Here is a 23321-nt window from a genome sequence, read left to right as displayed (position 1 = left end):
TAAGAGTACAGAGATTACTCAGCGGACCAACAATGTCTTTTATGGCTTCTCGCCAGAAATGATTAACGATGACTCTTCAGTTGCTCCTCCGTTACGTCACAACTAGCCAAACACGTTGTTCAACGCACGATGTAAATTTGTGTCTTTGATCTTGTAGAAGTAAATGTAGAACAAATAACGCAGTATTTGTTTTGAAATTGTTTTATGGAACTTAATTTAGAATGAAATGAATGGTTATCCTGGAATATGGCCGTAAAAGCTGGCCAAAACCCGATTTGAAAAATTTGTTCAAACTGAACAATTTTTGTTTTCTGAAATAGTTGAATGTATGAAGAACAATGTGCCAATATTTTTTTTTCATTTATTCACTCATGAAGAGTTTTCATAGTACACGTTTCTCTCTTGATCAGTCTCTGAAACACCGTTCGCTAAATAGTCAGTTTTGTATGTCGTAAACAATTTGTGTCAATTTGTTTCTTACACAAGCCTTTCAGGTAGGTATGTACTACACTTTGAAATGATCTTTACTTTTTTATTACCTATCTTTTTGTAATTACTGATGCTTGAAGATGACCAATAATTCATTAATCATTTTGTTATACTTCCGAGCGAGTACTTGTTTTGGCGTCATTAAAATCAGCAAAGCTTTCTGTTTATAAATAAAAAGAATTGGCTGCCAACTCGTGCCAATACGGTTTTCTCAGTATTTTCTCTGTCGCAACGCACTGAGCAATCACATTGCACAGCGCGTCGCGTTCGCGTTGTCCACTGCTAACTGTACTTTTATACCAGTTTATTATTACTGTACGCACTGGTCATTATTGAAGGTTTACAGATCATGTCTAGTGTCGAAACCGTAATACATTTTATAAATCTTTTATGCATCTGGTTTCGTACTAACACCCACAAACGTCCGCAAAGTTGACAACCTTACACTAAGCCACATAATGCCAATAAACGTATAAAACTATAGTCGAATTAACTAAAGAAGGCGCCTAGGCGGCGCGTAGGCCGGCGCGCGTGGCTCGAGAGTGACCCAATGCCTGCTCCGTACTTCGTGCGACGTTGCCACGTTGTATAGCAGATCGAACGTCTCTTTCTATCTCCAAGCGCAACTGTGTCTCTCTCACTCGCTCGATAAAACAGATTCCTTCATCTACAAGTCACTCCACGCCAAATCGATCACATTTTTAGAGACTTTGATCAGAATGCAATATGTATTTTGTGAATCACGTGAAATTCTGGAAAGGTTTTAACGGGTTTTGAACTTGGTTACAAAATATAGGACTTTGAATTGTGCGATTTCTGCATGTATTCGTGAAAAGATGCTGTACTTACGAATTTTTATCCCGAAAACTATCAACGATATTGGGTTAATTTTCTTTTATTTTAATCGAGAAGGATTATTGTTTCAGAATAAAGTTTCGAAATTGTAAACCTATTTGAAGAAATACGGGCATATTTTTTTAGATTTAGAAATAAGCGACCTTCTAGTTTGCAAAGTAAAACTTTGGTCATAATTTTCAAAATTACAAAATAAATTTTTCAATCTAAAAAATTATTATTCGAATTGGCAGCACTTTCTAGATTAAAATGAAAAAAAAAATGAATTCAATAAGATAAAGAGTTTCCGAGCTAAAAATACACAAGTACAGCTCGGTTTCATGAAAATGGGCAAAAATTGAACCAATTCAAAACCAGCAAAGTGATGATTGTAATCCCTTTCTAATATTTCAGTTTGAACAAAATCCCTGTCATCGAGTGTAAAAAGTGATCGATTTGTCGTGGAACGACGCTAGATAGATTAAGAATCCCATGAGTCTGTATTCCTCGACTTGTCCGCCATACATTCTGCATGCTGCGTGCTGCAATAGCCAATAAGATTCGACACACTGTCAAATCTCTATGGCAAGGACTTTGGGTTCACCCTGTGGAAGAGGAGAGCAATATACACCCGACAAGAACAACGATTACTCTAGGCCAGCGCCGGTCAGGCTACCGTTTTCAGGGCAAGGGCAGCCGCCATTGCCCAAGGGCAAACACTGTGGGTAAAGTTCCGGGCAGTGACGTCAGCTATCGTTACAGCGGAGTGGGGAGGAATGGTTGTGGCGGGAGTACAGGCTCGGAGATGCGTACTGTGGTTTGCAAAAATGTTGACGCTCGGATGCTGAGCTGGGCAAGGGGGCTACCTCGCGCGCACCGCCCCACTCTCTGCCGCGGAACTCCCCAATTCCCCACTCGTAGGTTCTTAGCGGCACACGCTGCATCCCTCGTTCTCTTCGTCACGCGGTGCTGCTGACCGATTTGTGACGTGACGCGTCGGCCAATAGGGACAATACGTGTGCCTTACCTCTACCACTGTGTTAGGGAACCGTGGGCCTATGAGGATACACTCGATCGGACCACCAAGTTTCTGCTCGTCAACATTTTTGCAAACTATAGTAGGCAGGCACGGTCCTTGTTCATCCTGGCATCTGTAACGTATTGCCCGGGGAGGCGTGTCTTGCCCGCCGCCAGCAAGTGTTTGCCTCGGGCTGTCTGACCAGTTGCCCTGTCGGGCAACTCCTCAACGGCGCTGCTCTAGGCCCACAGCTAAGTAGTCGAAAGTCATTGGCCAAGGAGTAGGGAGCCGCGTAGGGGAAGCACCAATCGCGAGCATGGAGTATCGGCAACGTCGCCAATTCTGGCCACGGTCCCAAGGCGCCTTCTTTCGTTAAGGGGTTCTTTCTTTGACGCTAAATTACTTTGATACCAAACAATGGTTGTAGTCGTGCTTTTGACAATCTATTGTGGGCATGTTTGCGAGTATTTACAACAACAAAAAATCGTCAGAATGTATAAAATTGTCGAAGTTATTAATCGGTAAAGATAGTCCCGTGCGGCGCGCCGCTGCAAGTGGTGTACATCGATTCAGGTGAACCAATCATCTGAAAGCAAAATGCTTTGAGGTGATTATTTTATACAGAAATATCTACAGTGTGGAAACTTGCCGATGAATTTGAACAAAAATTGTGGAAGTTACACACCAATCAATTTTCTTGCCACATTTTTACGGGAAAAAATCGTCTTTAATCAGTTATAAAATGTTTTACAAACATCCAATATTGATGCGGAATTTAAACACGATAGAGAATGGAATTCTACAGCTTCATTTAAAATTTTAAGTGAAAATATTCATTCGTTTAAAAGTTATGATGTACACCGTTTCTGAAAATGGTGTTTCGAGAAAACCGGCTTCGAAGTTCGGGGTGTTACCTTTATCGCGCGGTTACTCGGCGGTACACTGTTCGCTGCTATAACTTCGACAATTAATTGAATTTTTTCATGAACATTTGTTTAAAATGTTCGTAAAGGATAAGACTTTCAGAAGCAGTAAAATAAAAAATATCGATTTTTTTTAAGGTGAAATAGTCCACTACCCCCTCAATTCGATTATCATGAAACCAACGGCTGCAGCGCACACATTTAATCCAATCGTCGCTTTTGCAGATTTCGAAATAGTTGTCTCCGCATCCCACGCATTCGTTTTCATCCCAGTATTTTAACGACATATCACTATCTTGAAGAATGGAATATTCGCTCCCTGAATCTGAAGATGGGTTTACAGTAAAAAGGACACATGTAGGTAGTGTTTAGGAAACGAAAATAAGAAATAAAAAATACGAGCATGCTATGTCCCCCTTGACATCCTACAACTTTCGTCTGAAACAATTTTTCGTAACATTCATATTTTTCAAGATAGTTACACTTTTTCAGGCACGCTGTATACTTAACTAATGTGGTGGGACTGTCCCGCATTAATGTGGTCGGACTATCCCATAATCAAGGGAGTGATCGACCACCTTGTCAAAAGAAATTAAAAACGAATACATACGTATTGTTGGGGTGTACACTGTAGTGTTTTGCATATTTTATCCCCCAATATAGGAATAGTGTAAATAAACTTACCTGTCTTTCAAATATCATCAGCACTGTGACTTGGTCTAAAAACTTTCAGACTCGCATAAAGTCTTAAGTATTCCTTATAATTTAAATGTGGATTTGTGACAATGTTCAATGCAAGATCAACAAAAAGTGTATCCATTTCTTTTGTATCAATGACACACAGTGCCCTCTCTTCCGTCAATCTTAAAATATCAACACTGGCCGGACTCTCTCGGTGGTCGAACTATACCGAAGTTACCCTATAATACATTCTTTTTTATCGCATGAAATAGCATACCATACATTGCTATACAGGGTGCTTCACCTAACTTTGTCACCTGAAATATTACTGCTGGATTGAAAATTTCATAAAAATGTTTCCTACAAAAGTTACATAGTTTTGCGGGTACCGGCGTATAGTAACAATAGTTTTATTCTGTTGGGAGGGGTTAATGAGATGAAACTTCGTTTTTTTTAAGTTTTGTAACAAATATTTAATGATCTTCTTGTTGTAGGTCGTTGAATTCCTATTAAAATTGGCCTTTGTATCTCATTAATCCCTCCCGACAAAATAAAACTAATGTTACTATACGTCAGCTTTCACAAAACAATGTAACATTTGTAGGACACATTTTAATGAAGTTTTCAATATAGCAGAAATATTTCAGGAGATAAAGTTAGGTGAAACACCCCGTAAGTATACGAGGGTGTATTCTTTAAGTTGTCCGCCATTCATGTTGTGTGACACGTACCTTCCGCATTCTCCAATAAGATTCGGCACAGGTATCTGCCACTATGGAAACGACGTTGGTTGGGTCCTCTCGAAAAGGATAGCGATAGATGCCCGACAAAGCAAACAATAGAAAGGTCTGGTAATGACCGGCAAGGACTCACGACTAAGCAGGCGAAAGGTATTGGTCAAGACGCAGGGAGTAGGGTGAATACCATCCAGGAGAAACATCCTTAACGGGCCTGGATAAGCGGCAACATCGCAAATAAGCCAGCTCCGCCCATGGTCCCAACTCTGGAAAATGAAACTATAAGTAGTTCTACTTAGACGCAATCGTGACTGACTCGCAATTTGCTGCCCGAAAAATACCCAGTAAGAGGTATCTAGGTCAATGAAACAAACTTTAATATATTGGGAGTCCCCGTATTCTTGTCCATTGTCGTCGGTCGTCGCCGTCTATAAGACTGTATTTATGTGACGTGATAGAAAAATGATATTTGTATCTCCGAAAAGGGAATATAAGCGAGATGTTTTGGCATCAAGTTAAAGTCGCTTTGTTGAATTTCAGATACACAAGGGGAATTTGTAGCGTTGGCTACTGTATAGCAACGACAAATATAGCCGTGATTTTCGGCAATTTTAACCTGGTCACTGTCAGTATTATAATCTCTTTCTCCTGTATGAGGTATGAAGAGTACTACAAGAATTACGAGTTCTGAGAATTTTTAAAAAAACGTAACAGATGAAACTATTACCCATGATAGTTTGTGTTCGCCCTCGTAGTGTTCAGCCCCAGCGTGGAGATAAACTATCTCCATATCTCTTATTTCATTTACTCTGCTTTCACCTTCGTTTCCACCCTATTGCATCAGGGCAAAGAAACTGCTGCGGTTGTTTATAACACGAACTGGTACCACAAGGATGTTAAGACAGCAGAAAAAGATTTCTTGTATGATATTGAAGTCTCAAAAGCTCGGAACCATTGGTATTAGGGGTATTTTGCCGAAATGTTGTCTATCTTATTACACAACGGTAGTCTATCAATTTCTATACACCGAAAGCTAGAATGTTCCTAACCCAGACCTATCGCGCTCGTTCTTACAGACGCTCAATTTCACTGTCATCGAATAATCCTTCGTGCTTCCAGTATCTGTACAAAGTAGTGGTGGAAACTGCCGACGTCGATTAAAACCTCCTAGAGGGAAAGCACTTAGCGAAACACGACGACTGCGCATATGTATATGTTCCCAGTACACATGTATTATATTAAGTAAGCTGCTTTATGTGTTGGTGTGTTTCTTGGAAAGTTCTCGTCTAGGCGTTCAGTAGCCCTAGCACCTGGCTAGTAACACGCACCCTAACGATCCATAATTGAAACCAATAAATTATTGCGATTGGGGGATGAAAAAGAACCGCGAGTAACACCACCTGGGAACTAACTAAGTTAGAGTTGCTGGATCTACTAAGTGAGAGTGGAAGTCACGCATTGCGTGTCCATTGTACAAAAAGAGGAGGTCTGTGAATCGTCAGGAGCTTTTATAGGGTCGCATTGGTATTCCAGCTGTCGACAAACCACAGTCTAGCGCGATAAACTTGCGAGTTGAATAGGAAGAATTATTTACCCTAACTGGCGATGAACAAAGTAACGCCGGAGGAAGCGATCCAGTTTATCCGTAAAAGCGTATTTTGGGGAGTGGTGTGGCCGCTTCCATCAACGGCAAGCAAACGTCGAACTCTTACGTTCAAGATCCTGCAAGGCTGCACGGTAGTCAGCGCCATATTGCTCCTTATGCCCCTGTACGGCGCGGCGTACGTCAGTCGGCACGACACCGGTGTTTTAACCAGATGCATCGTCGCAAGTGTTTCCACGTTCCAGTTCGGCTTCCACGCCGCCGTCTCTCTGATTTGGTATGAGAAGATTCAGGTAAGTCATCTACAGAGTAGCTCGGTAATCCTAGGTAGACAGTTCTGTTGTCTCACGTCTCGTTATAGCACATAATCGAGGAAATGATTGCCTGCGTCAAGAATGCCTCAACACTCGAGAGGGAAGTTTTTCAAAAATACGTGGACCAGTGCTGTGTACTGTATGGGAGCGCGATAGTTTGGTTCTACTTGTGCATAATTACTTACCTGCTTTCCCCAATCCTTTTGCCTCGGCCATTTCCGGTAGAGGGTGAATATCCGTTCTCGACTGAGCCCCTGCACGTGTGGGTGATCATTTACTTACATCACAACATCTCCGGCCTTCAGTGCGGCGCGGCCCTGGCGCAAAGCGCGTTCGGCGCGCTTTTCCTTTGGTTCAGTTCTGCTCGATTCGAGTGTCTGATGTTGGAATTGAAGGCGACATCGAATACTCCCATGCTGATCAAGTGTATTAAAAAGCAGATGCATCTAAGGAGGTAAAGACAGTATTGCGTAGTGTGGTGTTCCGTAGTTTACGATTTCTGTAATTTTGTTATAGATATGCCCGCCAAGTGGTTTCCTGTTTCCGCTTAAGTGTCATTTGCGTAGTAGTGTTGGGTATGGTCAGTGTCACCCTTTGTTGCATCGGCTTGCTTGTGGTGAGTAACGCTATTTCATTGAACCCTGAATTTAAGCAAATCATGGTGCAGGAACTTTCTGATTAGAAGCAACCAATGATATCGAAGGTGCAAAACATATTCGTATTCTTCACTATACTCTTGGAGATATTCATGTACGCGTGGCCAGCTGATTACATGAAGGATATGGTGAGTTGTGCACCTGTGGCTGGTTTATTTGTTTGAAAAGTATACACCTACATTTCCTCCCTTAACCCACCAACAGCTGATGCATAAATGCAACATTAAATTTCAAATCTTTTGATTGGGGCAAATGCTAGAAGTCTAGGGGAAATTCTAGAGTCTTTATTTTAATGCTTGGCCCGTAATGATTTAATAAGCTAACACGGAGACCTTCAGGACTGGCAAACTTAAGAAATTGTTTATACTTAGTTTACGTGAAGGTCTTCACTCGGACTTTAATTTCCCAAAGCATTAAGGTGCGCTTTCTCTCCAAATTCGAGAAAATCGACTTTGCAAAATGTCGAGTTCCCTTATATACATTTGATAGAAAACAATGATCAACGACTAGTGTGGGCCAGTGCGTAGTGCTCCTTTGCAAAGTGACCATGTCGAGATAGTCTCCAGAGACTTTCCACTGCGCGAAGCGTGCCTCGCGCTGCAAACTGGCAACGTCTATACGCGCCTTAAGGCTTTCGCGAGTCTCAAGGCTCGGCAAGGTTAGTCGAGCTTCAATCGACTAAAGTATGATTGAATGCGACAGCGATGCCCCGATGGGCGGTCCCAGGACGCGAGCATCCATAGCGTTTTCTACGAGTCGCGCGGAAGGGGGTGCTAGAAGCCAATGAAGCGGCGGGCATGCCACGGATAAGGAAAAGTCTAGTAGTGTTCACATTAAGGATACAAGCCTACACGCACATTACTAGAGTTTTCCCTATCCGTTGCATGCCCGCTGCTTCATTTGCTCTGCCTTCGCGTGGCCCTCACTGATAAGTTCTAGACGGTTTGTGGGTGATCCTCGTCCGGAACGAACTAAATGAGGCATTATCTCTTAACGAGGACGGTCATCCCTTCTACCCCTGTTGTTGGGAAGAGGAAGGGAGTTTTTCTAAGCTCCCCGTGGGAGTGGTCAGCTAACCAGTTCTAACACCTGGAGGTATAAGCAGTAAGATCTGCTCTAGGTACTCCAAAGCTGTGGACTTGTCCCGTGGAAGCATATACAGAATAGATGCTTCATTGGCTTCGATCACTCCCTTCCGCGCAGCTCGTAGAACACGCTATGGATGCTCGTGTCCTCGGACCGCCCATCGGAGCATCGCTGGAATACGAGAACCCTGTTCGATCAATCATGATTGAATCTCCATGATTGAAGTAGTTCAATCATAGCCGACGATTGAATTCCCATGATTGAATTATTTCAATCATGGGCGCTTCGATTAAAAATTGACTCGGGTTAGTATTATTCATGAGTCTCGAATAAAATTTTCGTCTTTTAGGCGACCTCAATTTTTAATTTGAAATAATTTTTTGCCCACCTCTGCTTCGAGCACCCTCTTCCACTCAGCACGTAGAAGATGCTATGGATGCTATAGTCTGATTTTCACGAGTTTAGACCTGAGGCGGTCCCTCGGACGGAGCGTGGTTAAGGAGGAACCAATGGTACGCTACGGATTGCGTGCGGCGTAGCTTATCATTTGTTCCTCCTTAACCACGCTCTGTCCGACGGACACGCCTCAGGTCTCAAGTCTCGAAAATCAGACTATAGCGTCCTCGGACCGCCCACCGGGGCTTCGCTGAGCTAAGGGAATTGGGCTGATGCTCTATGTTTCGTAGACTGTGATGGCTCCACAAGGTGCATACGAATTGGAGTGGTATAATCACGCTTTGAGCATGCAGAAGGACATAGTCCTCATGTTGACGTATCAACAACCAGTGACTGTTACAGTCAGTGGCATCATGCCAGAGCTTACGTTGAGTTACTACTGTTCGGTAAGGGATCGTCGTGCTACAGTATATCTATCGCCTGATTTCATGAACTCATACGTCGATCACACTCAACATAACGCATTATATAGTTTCATATCATGCATGGCCGACTGTCATTCAAAGATAATAGTAATAATAGAAGTGTCAATAACATTTCAGTACCTGTCCCATGCCTTCTCAATCTTCACCACTATGCGCATTATGTTGGACGTGGATTGAACGTACGTAGTCCCAAACTCTGTCCCATTGTATATAGTGTACTCCTTGTTGAAAAAAAAATCAATATTACTGCAAACTTTGTGTTTTGTACCTTCCAAATAATCTGACGCTTGAGCGGAGCGAATATGAAGGAAAAGGAATAGAAACGTCTAGTTAAAAGATTAATGATGGAAGGACTTGTTCAATAACCATGAGAGATTAAATGATTTCTCCTTGGGTGTACAGTAGTGCTAGTTCTTGAAACAAGACGATTTCCTATTATTACTTTTTTGGAATTTACCTATGCTAAGATGACCATGTGCACCGCACTTGAGAACGATAAGTTGATTAGTAAAATTCTGTTACGAAATTATAAGGTACAAGGTATCCATGATGTTACGTGTTACAGTGCCAGTATAGTGAATTATGTATGTTCACTACACAGCGTCCGAAAATTATCTTAAGATGCGAGAGAATTATATTCGGCACTGGAATTGAGGGAGACTTACCGAGGTATAATTAATACGGCGACGTGGGAGAACAGAATGTTGAAGGCTCTGGTAACTCGGCCACCGTATGATTCAAGTTTCCAACGTGTCTTTTGTATCGTTCAGTGTCCCTCTAGTCCTAGTCCTTACTTTGCGCGATCATGTTTGGGAAAGTAACGCCAGAGAAGGCTATGGTCTTCACTAAACGCTGCATAGGTCTTACTATTGGCCGCACTCTTCGACAGCCACCAACTTTCAAGTGCTCCGTTTTTAGATGTTACGAGTCGGGGTGAACCTGTGCGGGGTCCTGCCTGCACTGTAACAACGCCATCCACGCCACGAGGGCGACCTGCCTCTTGTTTCCCGTCGTTCAGATCGTCGTGCAGACTACTTACTGCATGGCCCAGTACGACCGTCTTCAGGTAAGATCACTGGCCACTGTTTGCATTTTTGGTGGAATAACGGACGATGTTACATTGTGAAACATGTCGAATCAAAATGGAACGGAAGCTTTTGCTGAAAGGAGTCGAATGGTGGAATCTTTTGCTTGGAACAGCGAAGACCAGTTGGAGTCATTTGGGAGCCTGGGCTCCATGATGTTTACCAGAGCCGCACGGAAGGGGAGGTCGAAAGCCAATGATAACGTGGATGCGCAACGTATAGGGAAAACTGTAGTAGTGTGCGGTGGGGGGTTCTTGGGGGCCCCAGTGATCGCTGCCACTGGGGCTCCTAAGAGGGCCAGTTATTTCAGCCTATGCCAGCGATGCCCAGATGGGCGGTCCGAGGACGCGAGCATCCATAGCGTGTTCTACGAGCCGCGCGGAAGGGAGTGCTCCAAGCCAATGAAGCAGCGGACATGCAACGCATTGGGAAAACTCTAGTAGTGTGCCCCTAGGTCCTAAAGATGTAGTTCTACGGCGCGTGGTTCGGCGAGTCGGCTCGGCTCCCCCAGGTTCGGCGAGTTGACTAGGCGCGGGCGAGTCGGCGAGCCACGCGCCGTGGAACTTCACCTTAAGGGTACGAGGCCTACACGCACACTACTATAGTCTGATTTTCGAGAGTTGAGACCTGAGGCGGGTCCCTCGGACGAAGCGTGGGTTAAGGAGGAAGCAATGGTACGCTACGGATTGCGTGCGGCGTTGCCACGTTTTGCGGCAGATCAGTTGTCTTTATCTATCTTCAAACGTAACTGCGTTTCTCCTATCTTGGCGGGAACTTCCCTTCCGCGGCAGTTCCTTCATCCATTCCACAATGAAGTATTATGCAGTCGTGCTTAGTTTTACATTAACTTTAGTTTTAGCTTTTAAAATTCGTTGACTTTTAGTAGTACAGTATTGTCTCGTTAGCGACTCGCTGGTCGGGACCGGCGTTGAGTCGGTATCGTGAACAGAACCCTAATTCCGAGTGTTCGTTTCTCGCTTCTTTCTGGCCGGAGGGGGGAGCGAGATGGAACACTGCGTGCGCGGCGAGCGTGCGCGATGGTCGCAAGCGCAAAGGACAGAATGTCAGGCGTCCGAAAGACGGAGCGAGACAAAACATCAACGCGTCGTCGGTCTCGTACCGTCCTCGCTCGCTTTCAGTGCCTCTCGCTCGCTCTCGTTCCATCTCGCTTCAGCTTTCGCCGGGCAAGAGTGAGACAAAAGTGGTGGGGATAGCGAAGAGTCGGTATCGTGTACACCAAATCGAGTCGCTAACGAGGAAATACTGTATTACTTGAAGAATATACCTTCATATGACAATACATGTTGCGCTAGTTTATGCAATAAAAATTAAATTCCTATAGTTGTATGTGACACTTATTTGAACAGTACACAATAATAAAATAGTAAACGAACTATGTGAAACTCTATGATTAATCGACGGTTGCAGAAACTTTATACCTGCAACAATGTCGACTTGTCGCTATCTGAGGGGTTCTCTTCATTTTATTTAATATAAGAACGTAATGTAAACTGGTAATGGTTGTTTATTATTTGGGTTCAACCTTTGTACACTATTTAAATAACTGTTAACATTCCAGTATTTATAATACAGTTATTTTTATCACATGAAATAGCATACCATACATTGTTATACAGGGTGCTTCACCTAACTTTGTCACCTGAAATATTTCTGCTGCATTGAAAATTTCATAAAAATGTTTCCTACGAAAGTTACATAGTTTTGTGGGTACCGGCGTATAGTAATAATAGTTTTATTCTGTTGGTAGGGGTTAATGAGATTAAACTTCGCCTTTTTAAAATTTTGTAAAACATCTTTAATGATCTTCTTGTTGTAGGTCGTTGAATTCCTATTAAAATCCCGACAGAATAAAACTACTGTTACTATATGTCGGCTCCCCCAAAACAATGTAACTTTTGTAGGAAACATTTTAATGAAGTTTTCAATATAGCAGAAATATTTCAGGAGATAAAGTTAGGTGAAACACCCCGTAAGTATACGAGGGTGTATTCTTTAAGTTGTCCGGCATTCATTCTGTGTGACACGTACCTTATGCTTTCTCCAATAAGATTCGGCACAGGTATCTATCACTATGGAAAAGACGTTGGTTGGGCCCTCTCGAAAAGGATAGCGATAGATGCCCGACAAAGCAAACAATGACCGGTAAGGACTCACGACTAAGCAGTCGAATGCTATTGGTCAAGACGCAGGGGGTAGGGTGAATACCATCCAGGAGAAACATCCTCAACGGGCCTGGATAAGCGGCAACATCGCAAATAAGCCAGCTCCGCCCGAGTCACAAATCTCGTAAATCAAACTATAGAGTTTTCACTATCCGTTGCATGCCCGCCGCTTCGTTGGCTTCGAGCACCCCCTTCGGCGCGGCTCGTAGAAAACACTTGTTTTAATATAAAAACTAATATTGATAGACAATAAATACACGTAGGTATGCATAGATTCCTTCATCTACAAGTCACTCCACGCCAAGTCGATCACATTTTTAGAGATTTTGATCAGAATGCAATATGTACTTTGTGAATCACGTGAAATTATGTAAGCATCTTTTTCACAAATAATCAACAATTAAAGAAGGTGATAGTATGTAGAGACCTGATCATCACAAAAAGAATGTCATTGGCCAAGAGTGGGTTAATGAAACTCTTCATCGGTTAATAACAGCTCATGCTGACGTTAATTTCCAAAATTCCATGTTCGAATGCAGAATATTTCGTACGTGAAATTTGCGAAATAAAACTTTGGTATAATTTTTAAAAATTACAAAATTAATCTTTCAATATAAAAAAGAGTATTATAATAGCCCGCACTTTCTAGATTAAAATGAAAAAAGAATGAATTCAATACGATAAAGAGTTTCCGAGATAAAAATTCACAAGTACAGATCGGTTTCATGAAAATAGGCAAAACTTGAAAAAATTCAAAACCAGCAAAGTGATGACTGAAATCCCTTCCTCTATAATATTACTTTTTTAACAAAATCCCTGACATCGAGTGCAAAAAGTGATCGATTTGCCGTGGAATGACACTAAATACAATAAGAATCCTATGAGCCTGTATTCCTCGACTTGTCCGCCATTCATTCTGCATGGCGCGTGCCGCAATAGGCAATAACATTCGACACTCTGTCAAATCTTTGTGGGAAGGTCGTTGGGTTCGCCCTCTGGAAGAGGATAGCAATATATACCCGACAAGGACAACGATTACTCTAGGCCCACAGCTAAGTAGTCGAAAGTCATTGGCCAAGGCGTAGGGAACCGCGTAGGGGAAGCACCAATCGCGAGCCGGAAGTAGCGGCAACGTCGCAAATTCTGGCCTCGGTCTCAAGGCGCCTTCTTTCATTAATTCGACTATAGGTGGGTATCCCGGTATCCAGTTACATGAGGGTTAATTTCCACATGTTGTCGCCACGGGATAATGTTATCCGAATGAACTGAAATTTGGTGTAGCGCAATTTTAGATCAAAAGGAACAAAACTAGGGGGGGGAGGACTCCTTTCAAAATCAAAAATCGAAAAATAAGTGGCACCCTAATATTTATAATCGTATTTACAACGTGTTTTTGTTTTATATTAGTCTTACAATTTTACGATATCCAATATTGTAACTCTTGAAAAATATGGTTTATAAGCTTGGTCAGACACACTTCAATTCATTGATTCTTTTGTAATAGCGACTGCTCCATTCTTGATGTAACTGTGACCTCGTGGATCTGAAAGGAATGTTGAGATCGTACATACGTATACATGTGGGGCATTTATTCTTCCAAAACATGTCACGAATTGTCTACTTTTCGTAATGCAACGTAACACGTTTATTTGTGCTTACCTCTACAAGATCTGGCGTTCCTAACACATAAACCACTGCATCAGCCAGGTCCTTGTTTTGTAAAGGATTCAGTTTCTTCAGCTGGTTCTCCCACTCAACCGAACCTGATAATATTTCTGTTAACACCATTCCACGACTGATATTCTGTTGGAACGTAAACATATTACAAAATATCTCATGATTTCGTTACCGTACACAATGAACTGAATCAATTACCATCAATTCCTTCGTTACATTATTATCATTGAGTATTATATACCTAACATTAATTATAAATTTGTAAGTTTACGAGGTATGTACGAAAAGAGTCACAATAAATTAGTACAATCGGGCTCTTGACACGTCCTGTTTTGAAAAAAGGACTTTCAACGATATTATACTGAATATTGTAGAATTTACTACTACTATGTGTACCTACTTCAAATATATTGCAGAAAATACATATTTAATAAAGTTTGTTATTGTATTACACTATATAGGAACGTTATAGGGGGGGGGGGGGGTGGAAACCTGGACATGTATATCATGGTTCCATTGAGGGAACATGGTGTCGACCATTATATTGATAAATGAACGTGTCCAGACATGGAGATAAGAATTTCACTAGTACATGAAATCTTACCGTAATTTTAATGGGTAATTTTGCTTGCATCATTTCATGACGGAGTTCCGTACCCAACGTTCTCAGAGCGTATTTACTAGCACTGTATAATCCAATTGGTATCTCTATAGCTTCTGCATACAGTCCAGCCATGCTGTAAAGTATAGTAAGTATGCATACGTGTAGTGATGATTTCAAACACTGAAAAGTTAGATATTTAAACTTAATCCCTTCAAATTTGACTCTTTTCACTTCATGTTATACAGCAATGCTTCGTTACTATACTCCCTGTCATATAAGAAGGAACCCGGTTCGCGCATATAGAATGAGCTCATTGGCTCCAAGAAAGCGTTGGTGGGGGTACAGCCAATAGTGGCTTCTCCCGGCACCAATGAGCGTCAACCTGCGCAGAACCGGTCTAAACTCGTCGGTCGGTAGGTTCCTTCTTAAAAGACACGGAGTATAGGTCACGAATTGGGTTCGGCAATGATCTTCGAACGAGGTGTAGTGTCACATCCCGTGTGGCGATGTTTGGAGATAATGACGATGTGCGATTGTACGGGAATGTTAGGCACGGTAGCGCGTTTCGTAGCACCATTAGGAGCTGGGAGGCTAGGCACGAAAGCGAGTTTCGTAGCACTTTGGGAGCTAGGAAGGTTAAGCACGAAAGCGTGTTTCGTAGCACTAGGAGAGTTAGGAGTTTTAGGCACGAAAGCGTGCTTCATAGCACCAGGAATTTAGGCGCGAAGGTGAGCTTACAATAGTGGCACTGGGCAACCAGGTAAGGTTAGGGGGGTCGCCCGTATCACCCCCTCTGGATCCGCCCCTGAAGAGAAGTCAATCATTGAGATTGACAAAAAGAATGAATGTGACTATGAATTTTTCAAGTTTCATTTGTAAAGATAAGTCTAAAAGTAACTAAAAATAGTACAATACGATCGCACAATATAGTCACTTGTTTAAACTATATTGTTGATACTTCGTATCTTTGTTACGTATGTATAAAAAAATGACATACCTGTTAATATTGATTATATGTCCGGGTACATTACGCTTCCTAATGGACTGAGAAAATTCTCGGGCACAAATTGTTGGACCTAGTAAATTGGTTTCTAGTATTTTAAGGTATTCCTCAGTTGGCGAGTCTGTAACAAAATGTAATATCTACATTATGCCTCGTCTCATATTTCAACTCCTGAAAAATAAATGTACATGCCAACTGTTTTGCGGTATTGTGAGATTCTGCGACATGAGAATATATTTGTGAAAAATATATTTGTGATTAATAGTAAGAACAATATGTAGTACATCTTTGACTATTATCATAATTTAAATACGAGTGAAAATAATTAAGAAGGTAAATTACACGACGTGAAACTTTCAGTTTTAATGTAGCGAATCCAATAAACTTATATGCAATGCATTTCATTGGTTAGTCCTATGTGTACCAGCTTAAATACTATAATGATCTTTATAAGATCAAGACAATGAAACTATATTTTATTATACGGCAATGGATACATCTTTATATTCTCTTTAAAAAAGTATTAGAGTATTTAGGTCGAAAACTGATTACAGTAAATCCTCGTTATAGCCCCGATTTTACCATGCGTAGTACGCTCGGTGACTATCCCCACGATTTCTTGGACCCCTTCGGTCGAGAGTGAGAGAACCCGAGAACGAGCGAGAGGGAACGTAAGAGTCGACGGCAACTTCGTGTCAACTGTTCCGTTCCCTCTCGCTCGCTCTTGGATTTTCTTAAGGTGGAATCAGACGGCGCGTGAATCAGCGATTCGCGCGCAAAGATCGCTAATTCACGCGCCCTGAGATCGTTCATGGATCGCCGACTCGCCGAGCCTGGGCGAGCCGAGCAAGCTCGCCGATACGCGTGCCGTGTGATCGGTCATGGATCGTCGAGTCGTGCTCGCCAAGCCGACTTGCCGAGCCTGGACGAGCTGAGCAAGCTCGCTGATTCACGCACCGTCTGATTCCACCTTTACGCGCAGCATTGGCCGCACGGAATAGTGTCCGCAAGGAATAGTGTCCGCAACGCGACGTACGCCCGTCGCCAGCCCCGTTTGTCGGGTTTAATACGAATGTTTACTGTAGTTCAGAAGTTATGAGTTTTGTCCCGAACGCCCATATACTTCGACGCACTGTGGAATGTGACGATTACGTGCCCCTGCGCCACATACATTTGATGCTACCGCAGTCACAAGCTTTACTGTACTCTCTACAGTCTCTACAGCGATTGTGTGGCAAGGGTACTTGGCGAAAGACCCTTTTCTGGCATGGTGTTTTCTGGCCGGAATAGCTTACCTATAAATTCTTTGTTGGAGACGCGTTTGAGAACTGATGGCACAGTGATGCAGACGTCTGGATTATCCCTGGATAATCATTTCATGATAATCTATCGATTGAAAATTGAGTTCACCAAACACAGACGGAAAGTGCATATTCCCTGAATATGTTTATTATTGTTGTCGTTCACATATCTTTATCGGCACAGCATATGCACAGACCTTTATCGGGTTCACTTCATATTCGACAAGTGTCAGGTGACTTATCGACAAGAGTATATCTTTAAGAAGATATCACCTCAGGTATCACTTAGTTAGAACACCTCAACTTTCGCTCAGTCCCCACTAATTCCAATAAAGAATGTACTGAACCGAGAATTAGGCCCTCGGTCTTTCTACATCTATTGACGCCGTCTCTTAATTCCCAAATATACGAACTCACTGTAGCTCTACCATCAAGTGTACACACTATTCGATTTAACGGTCAGGGCAACATTGTATCTATTTGCAATACCGTGAGGAAAAAGTTGTTAACAAAAATTTATCTGTATTACATACAACATAAAGCAATCAACGATTGGAAAATACTATTTTCCTTTGCAAAATCAAGGTCATATTGAATTTTGTAAGATGGAGCCATATGATTTTTTGTAGATTATTGTAGAGGACATTGTGTCAAATTTAATGAATGTCATTATGCAACACTCTTTCATTCAAGATAATATTGACTTTACAATAGTGTGATGGTTCAAGTGTGTCCGGCACAAAGGACTATTACTAAAACCCTGATTAAAAATATATACTTATTACTTAAACACCGAGTCCAATAACTGCTGCTATTTTAGTATGCTCGTGGAATTACACTTAATGTTCCCTGCAATATTATCAAACAAAATCAGATGATTCCATTTAAAAAACATAATGTCACCCAGATTTTGCTGTGACACATATTCTCGAAATGTTTGGTATTTCCTCACGTTGCCCACTTGATACCGATCGATTATTGTTAACGGTTTGTTTTATCACATTATCGCAACTAGCTAAGGCCTAACTCAGACGGATCACATTAGAAGCCCACTCCAACCACAAACACGGTTGTGCGTTGTGTCGGACTTCATACGCGGTTGATTCCAGCGACAGCCCAACCACTGTTTTGTGGTTGTGGTGGGCTTCTAAAAGTGGTCCGCCTGAGTTAGCCCTAAAAACTGATGCGGACTGTCAGTGTGAACATTCTGTGTATATCTTCTTTAACTCCTACGATTTTGAGTTCAATCTAAACGATCGTTACTTTGAAAGAAACAGAAATGAGGTTAGGATTAGAAGAAAAGTCTGTTACCAATGATTGGCATTAGACTGCCAACTCCAGCGTTGTTTATGAGAATATCAGCGCCGCCTAATTCTGTTTCAACGAATTGAAACACCTTCAGGATATCCTCCTCTTTCCTAATATCGCATTGGATGGGGTAGAATTTGCCTTTGCCAAGTGTCACGGTTAGTTCCTGAAGCCTGTCCAACCTCGCCATACCAACTACTTTAACACCATGGTTTACAAGAGTCTTAGCAGTCGCTGCACCGATCCCAGAGCTCGCGCCAGTAACGATTGCTACTTTGTTATGCCAACGATCCATCGTCCGCGACACCTCTTTACAGACTGATGTGTCGGTGTAATCTGCCGGATACTTCATACAGTAATTTGAGTTTCTTGCTCAACAGCCTAATGCTGGGATTTCCAATGTGCGCGGCTGGGCGCTCCGGCTGCCCAAGTGCAAGGGAGAAACTGATGCATACTTCCAGGGGCGGCTTTAGCATACTTGGCACCCCGGGCGGTCGCCCTGCCTGCCCCCCCTTAAAGCCGGCCCTACATACTTCTCCTTTGCACTAGTGGGACCGCCGCTGGCCGGAGCGGCGAGCCGCACAGTCGAGACCCCAGCTGAACCAATCAGAGTTGAATGCGCGTTATATCGCTAAGAGTATACAAATTACTATTGGAAATTAGTTATTAAATAAATGAGCCTTTTAGTTTTATATTTTAATTTTATTTAACGGCTAGGAAGGAATGTCTTTCTATGACAGTATACCCAACAGAAGTGAGCTCTTCTCTAACAACGGACTGTTTTATCACCGTTGCCAGATATTGAAACAAAAAAAACGCTCTACACAGGTATCATTATCTTTTACTATATTCAGGTTTCCCTGAATGTTGAATCATTTTTGCCTTTTAATAATTATAGTAATCCAACAATTACCACGCCTTTTAGGTGTGGTACCTAAAAATGATTAACGATGACTCTTCAGTTACTCCTCTGTTAACAGATAACGCAGTATGCGTTTTGAAACTTGTTTATGAAGTTTAATTTAAATGAAATAAATGATTATCGTGGAGTATAGGTACCCTATTGCAAATTTCATTCACAATGCTGAATGTGCGTCGATTCGATACGCTTCGTATCGCGTTGCTTTCTGTATTGACTTTCTGAGTCAAGATCATACCTTACGAAACGTTGCTTCCTTTTCCGAGAGTGTTGCTCACTTTCGTGCGTAACAATCTCATTGGACAGGAATTCTGTTGCAACCGATTAGCTGGCAGTCCTTTAGGGGGGGCATATATCTTTATGAGGTTAAAAAAACGATTTTTTTTGCGCTTATGTATAGTGCCTATCCGAGATATAGTGACTTAAGTGTGAAGCCCTCAGCGGGGTCTTACCCGACACCCTGCTGGGTACTGGCCGCTAAATACACCCCCCTACTACCTCTTGCAGGACTGTATTTAGAGAAGACCCGGACAAAACCGGGGTGCTAAAGGGTAAAATCTCCAAAATTACCTGAAGCATGCAGTGATTTTAATTTAAAATAAGTTGTTAATATAAAATAATTTATATTACAACTGTTCTAATGCTGTACATATACCTTACTACAATGGATTTGTATTTAATATGTGCTGATAATGAGAGAATTTTTAATAGCCAGTAGCAAAGCTTAATTGATGTCTTTTAATAATGATAATCAATTTCTTTTTTATTTTATTAAAATCGAAATTGTAACACTTAATCTTTAGGGCCCCGGTTTTGTCCTGGTCTTCCCTAAACACAGTCCTGCAAGAGGTCACGTTTAGCGGCCCATACCAAGCACGATATCGGTTAAGACCCCGCGGAGTGGCCTCACACCTAACTCACTATAACTCGTAGAGGCACTATAACCCATATGGCATTAACCAATTTTACGACATTGTTCAATGACCGGGGTACAGCTGTAGCCGCGCGGTGCAATCATGTATTTAAGGGGTCAGTCCGGTTTGAAAAATTAAGCTATTTTTAAAGATTTTTTTCTGCGTAGATACAACATAAATCTTTTACAATAAATCTTTTTAGTATTTATTAAGCTATCTTATATTATACAAAAAATTAAATTTTTTGTTTAATTTGTGTTAAAACTTTAAACGCGATTATCTCAAAACAACATTTTTTCAACTAGTGCAGGTGATTGCAAAAAACTATTTGACCAATCAGTCTGAAATTTTTACACGTTATTCAGCACATCAATGGCTATGGCCGGGACCACGGAAACATTTCATACTTTTCACAAGGCAAAATGAAAAATTCACCGTATTTCGACACTTAAACTTCAAATCACCGCCAGTTTGTTAATTTCTTATCACTAAAAATAATCCTGATTCCGGCGATAACCCACACATAATGATTACAGCACACTTTGAATGTTTTGTTTCAAACGCGTCGTTCTCCCGGAACCACCTGCACCGACACTAGATCGCTTTCTCAAGGCGCCTACATCAGTGCGATATATATTTTAAAAAAAACTGTTGAAAATTTAAAATCGATTTTTTTATATTGTCAATAAATGTATTAATAAGTAGACAAAATATTATTTACGTTGGACATTCCGTTTACAAAAAAATAAATTCTAAAAAATGACAATTTTTCACGACTTCACAGTGGATTGACCCTCTAAGGCTCTTTAGGGGGGTGAGAAAGGACTTTTAAGGGATTTTCGACAAAGGCGCACTGTGTTTTGCTTAGTTTTTCGAGCTCAGACGGGAACGCCACGAACCCTTTCTCACCGATTAGAACGCAACATTGTGGGTTTATAGAGTCACTCAAGACAAGAACAACGGTATGTTTCATTCGTACTCTATCTCCCATTAATGGTGTGAAAACTAACCTCAAAGTCAAACAGACACTCCCACTTTTTCGCGTATAACTCCTAAAGTACAAGAAGCAGAAGAAATATTTTCAAACAAAAGTTTAATGTTGCAATAAGCGCTGCAAACTTGCATTAACAAAATTTTGAAAAAAAATGGTTTTTGCCCTCAGATATTTTATTTCAAAATCTTTTCTGTACTTTGTCTTAAATAAATTCTTGAAAAAGTATTATTTTTCCACTGTGACCAAGGTTAATATCTTTTTAATAAACAATGATCGCCGATTAAGTTATAAGGAAAAGTTACTAAGAGGCATGTTCATGTTACGGAGACGAGGCTAAGGGCAATAAAATTGGCGGCTGCGAAGCCGAGGATTTGAGATTGTTTGTTGAAGTTTGTTAGTAACCGACGAACCGGTGCCGGCTAACACCGGGTGCCGTTCGAAAGTTAGCCGTTCAAAAATAGTGAAACAATTTTTATTATTACAATTTATATACATAGGTAGGAACCAATATAACCGGGGTCGTGTAATGCGGAATTACTTTACAATTTAATTTAGTTTTACTTTGTAATATTAGATTAATTTTTTTTCCTGTGTCAGGAGGGGGCAAGCGCCCACCCCTGCCCTCCCCCCCCCTTCGCTACGTCCATGGGCGAACCGGTGCCTGGTTAACATTGGGAGCCAATAGGACAGGGGTGCACATTAAGTCTGCCTTAGGGCAGTCGATGCACCCTCGAGCTCGACCGTAGTATGCTCACTCCCCACTCCTCGGTATAAGGTCTCGTGGTGGAGAACTGTATGGCTGCAGAGGCCGTATGCCCATTTTGTTTTCTCTAAAGCCGCGTATTCACCTGCTCATTCGCCCCGAATGTGCATTCGGCGCGCACCGATTTTTTGCTCGTCCGGTGTTCGGCGCGTGTTCGAGGCGCAGCGCGCATTCGGGTCGATCCGCTTGTTGGCAGTCCATCAAAGCGCGCATTCGGGTCCGAACAATACCATGAAAAGGACGCCGCAAATTTCACTCAACCCCGAACGCGCGCCGAATGCGCGCCGAACGCGCGCTGAGCTCCGAACGGGCAAAAAATCGGCGCGCGCCGAATGCACATTCGGGGCGAATGCGCAGGTGAATACGCGGCTTAAGAAAAATATGGTATTGTCTCGAGCTTCCGATTGTTGCTCCATCGCAGGTATCGGAAAGGTCCTGTTTATGTTTTTATGACACCCCCAACAGCTAAATAATGGCTTGGCCGCAAATGACATACACAGATCCGCCACTGTGTGCGTTAGCGATCTCAAGCGGTGAGTCAAAATTGACTCAGGTACAGGATACGGAGGCTTAATCGAGATTTGAAAGATATGTTTAAATTTTTGTACGCAATAATAATAATTTGGTTCAAAGTAATAATGGTAGCAGTAAGAGGGGTTTAAAAAAGGGGTTATTCCAAAATAATTAATGTTTTCATTTGAAATACAACCATTTTTGTGTTTTTCAACATTTTTCATTCATTTTAGTTCATGCGATAACCACACTCATATAGATTAAGAAAAATTTTGCGTTTTTTGTTTCAGATAATTAGGACAGCCAAAATCATGTTTCCCAGCAACAAATTTTTTTTTCAAACCCCTCTTACTACTACCATTATATCTTTGAACCAAATTACTGTTATTGCGTACAAAAATATGAACACATTCTTCAAAATTAATTCAATTAATAAAAGTACAAAGTTTGGAATTATAATACTCAATAGTTTTCTTTCAAAAATTCCCCAAAATGTACCTTATTTTCGGAGCGTCAAACTCTGGAGTAGAGCTGTTCAAGTACTCGGGAAAAGCAAGCCGAGCCTGGTTCGGCTCGAAAAACAAGTACTTGAATTTTTTTCAAACGGCCCCAAAGAACCGGGCGGATTGGATAGAACCGAGTACTTGAATTTTTCCAAGCGGCTCGAAAGAAACCGGGCGGATTGGAAAGAAACAAACGCACAGTGGCGAAAATACCCGAAAACCTGGCCAAAATTCCAAATACAAAGATTTTTATTTGCCAAATCTAATTAGTGCAATTCGTTGGTAACCTATCTGTGCACAATTTCCCGATAATTGAAAATTTTAAACTGCAG

The 23321-nt window shown here is 41.8% G+C and overlaps 2 protein-coding genes and 1 long non-coding RNA gene across 3 annotated transcripts in view; 2 read left to right on the top strand and 1 right to left on the bottom strand.

Annotated features, from left to right (window-relative positions):
* Positions 1-23321, top strand: part of LOC143367127 (uncharacterized) — a 277661-nt gene that overhangs the window by 150527 nt on the left and 103813 nt on the right. The gene's annotated exons all lie outside the window — the stretch shown is intronic.
* On the top strand, positions 6288-9399 carry LOC143367225 (uncharacterized). Its single transcript, XM_076808851.1, has 5 exons — positions 6288-6578; positions 6647-7054; positions 7282-7383; positions 9028-9183; positions 9340-9399. The coding sequence occupies exons 1-5, from the start codon at positions 6288-6290 to the stop codon at positions 9397-9399; spliced, it is 1017 nt and encodes a 338-aa protein (XP_076664966.1).
* Positions 13894-18751, bottom strand: LOC143367038 (farnesol dehydrogenase-like). The gene is made up of 5 exons (XM_076808649.1): positions 18387-18751; positions 15769-15895; positions 14772-14904; positions 14150-14293; positions 13894-14033 (listed from the first exon to the last, which is right to left on the bottom strand). Exons 1-5 carry the CDS (start codon positions 18733-18735, stop codon positions 13974-13976), a joined length of 813 nt encoding a protein of 270 aa, XP_076664764.1. The 5' UTR covers positions 18736-18751; the 3' UTR covers positions 13894-13973.

Source organism: Andrena cerasifolii, chromosome 3 (genome assembly GCF_050908995.1).
Source record: "Andrena cerasifolii isolate SP2316 chromosome 3, iyAndCera1_principal, whole genome shotgun sequence".
Lineage (NCBI taxonomy): Eukaryota > Metazoa > Arthropoda > Insecta > Hymenoptera > Andrenidae > Andrena > Andrena cerasifolii.
This window is presented reverse-complemented; position numbering and strand designations above follow the sequence as displayed.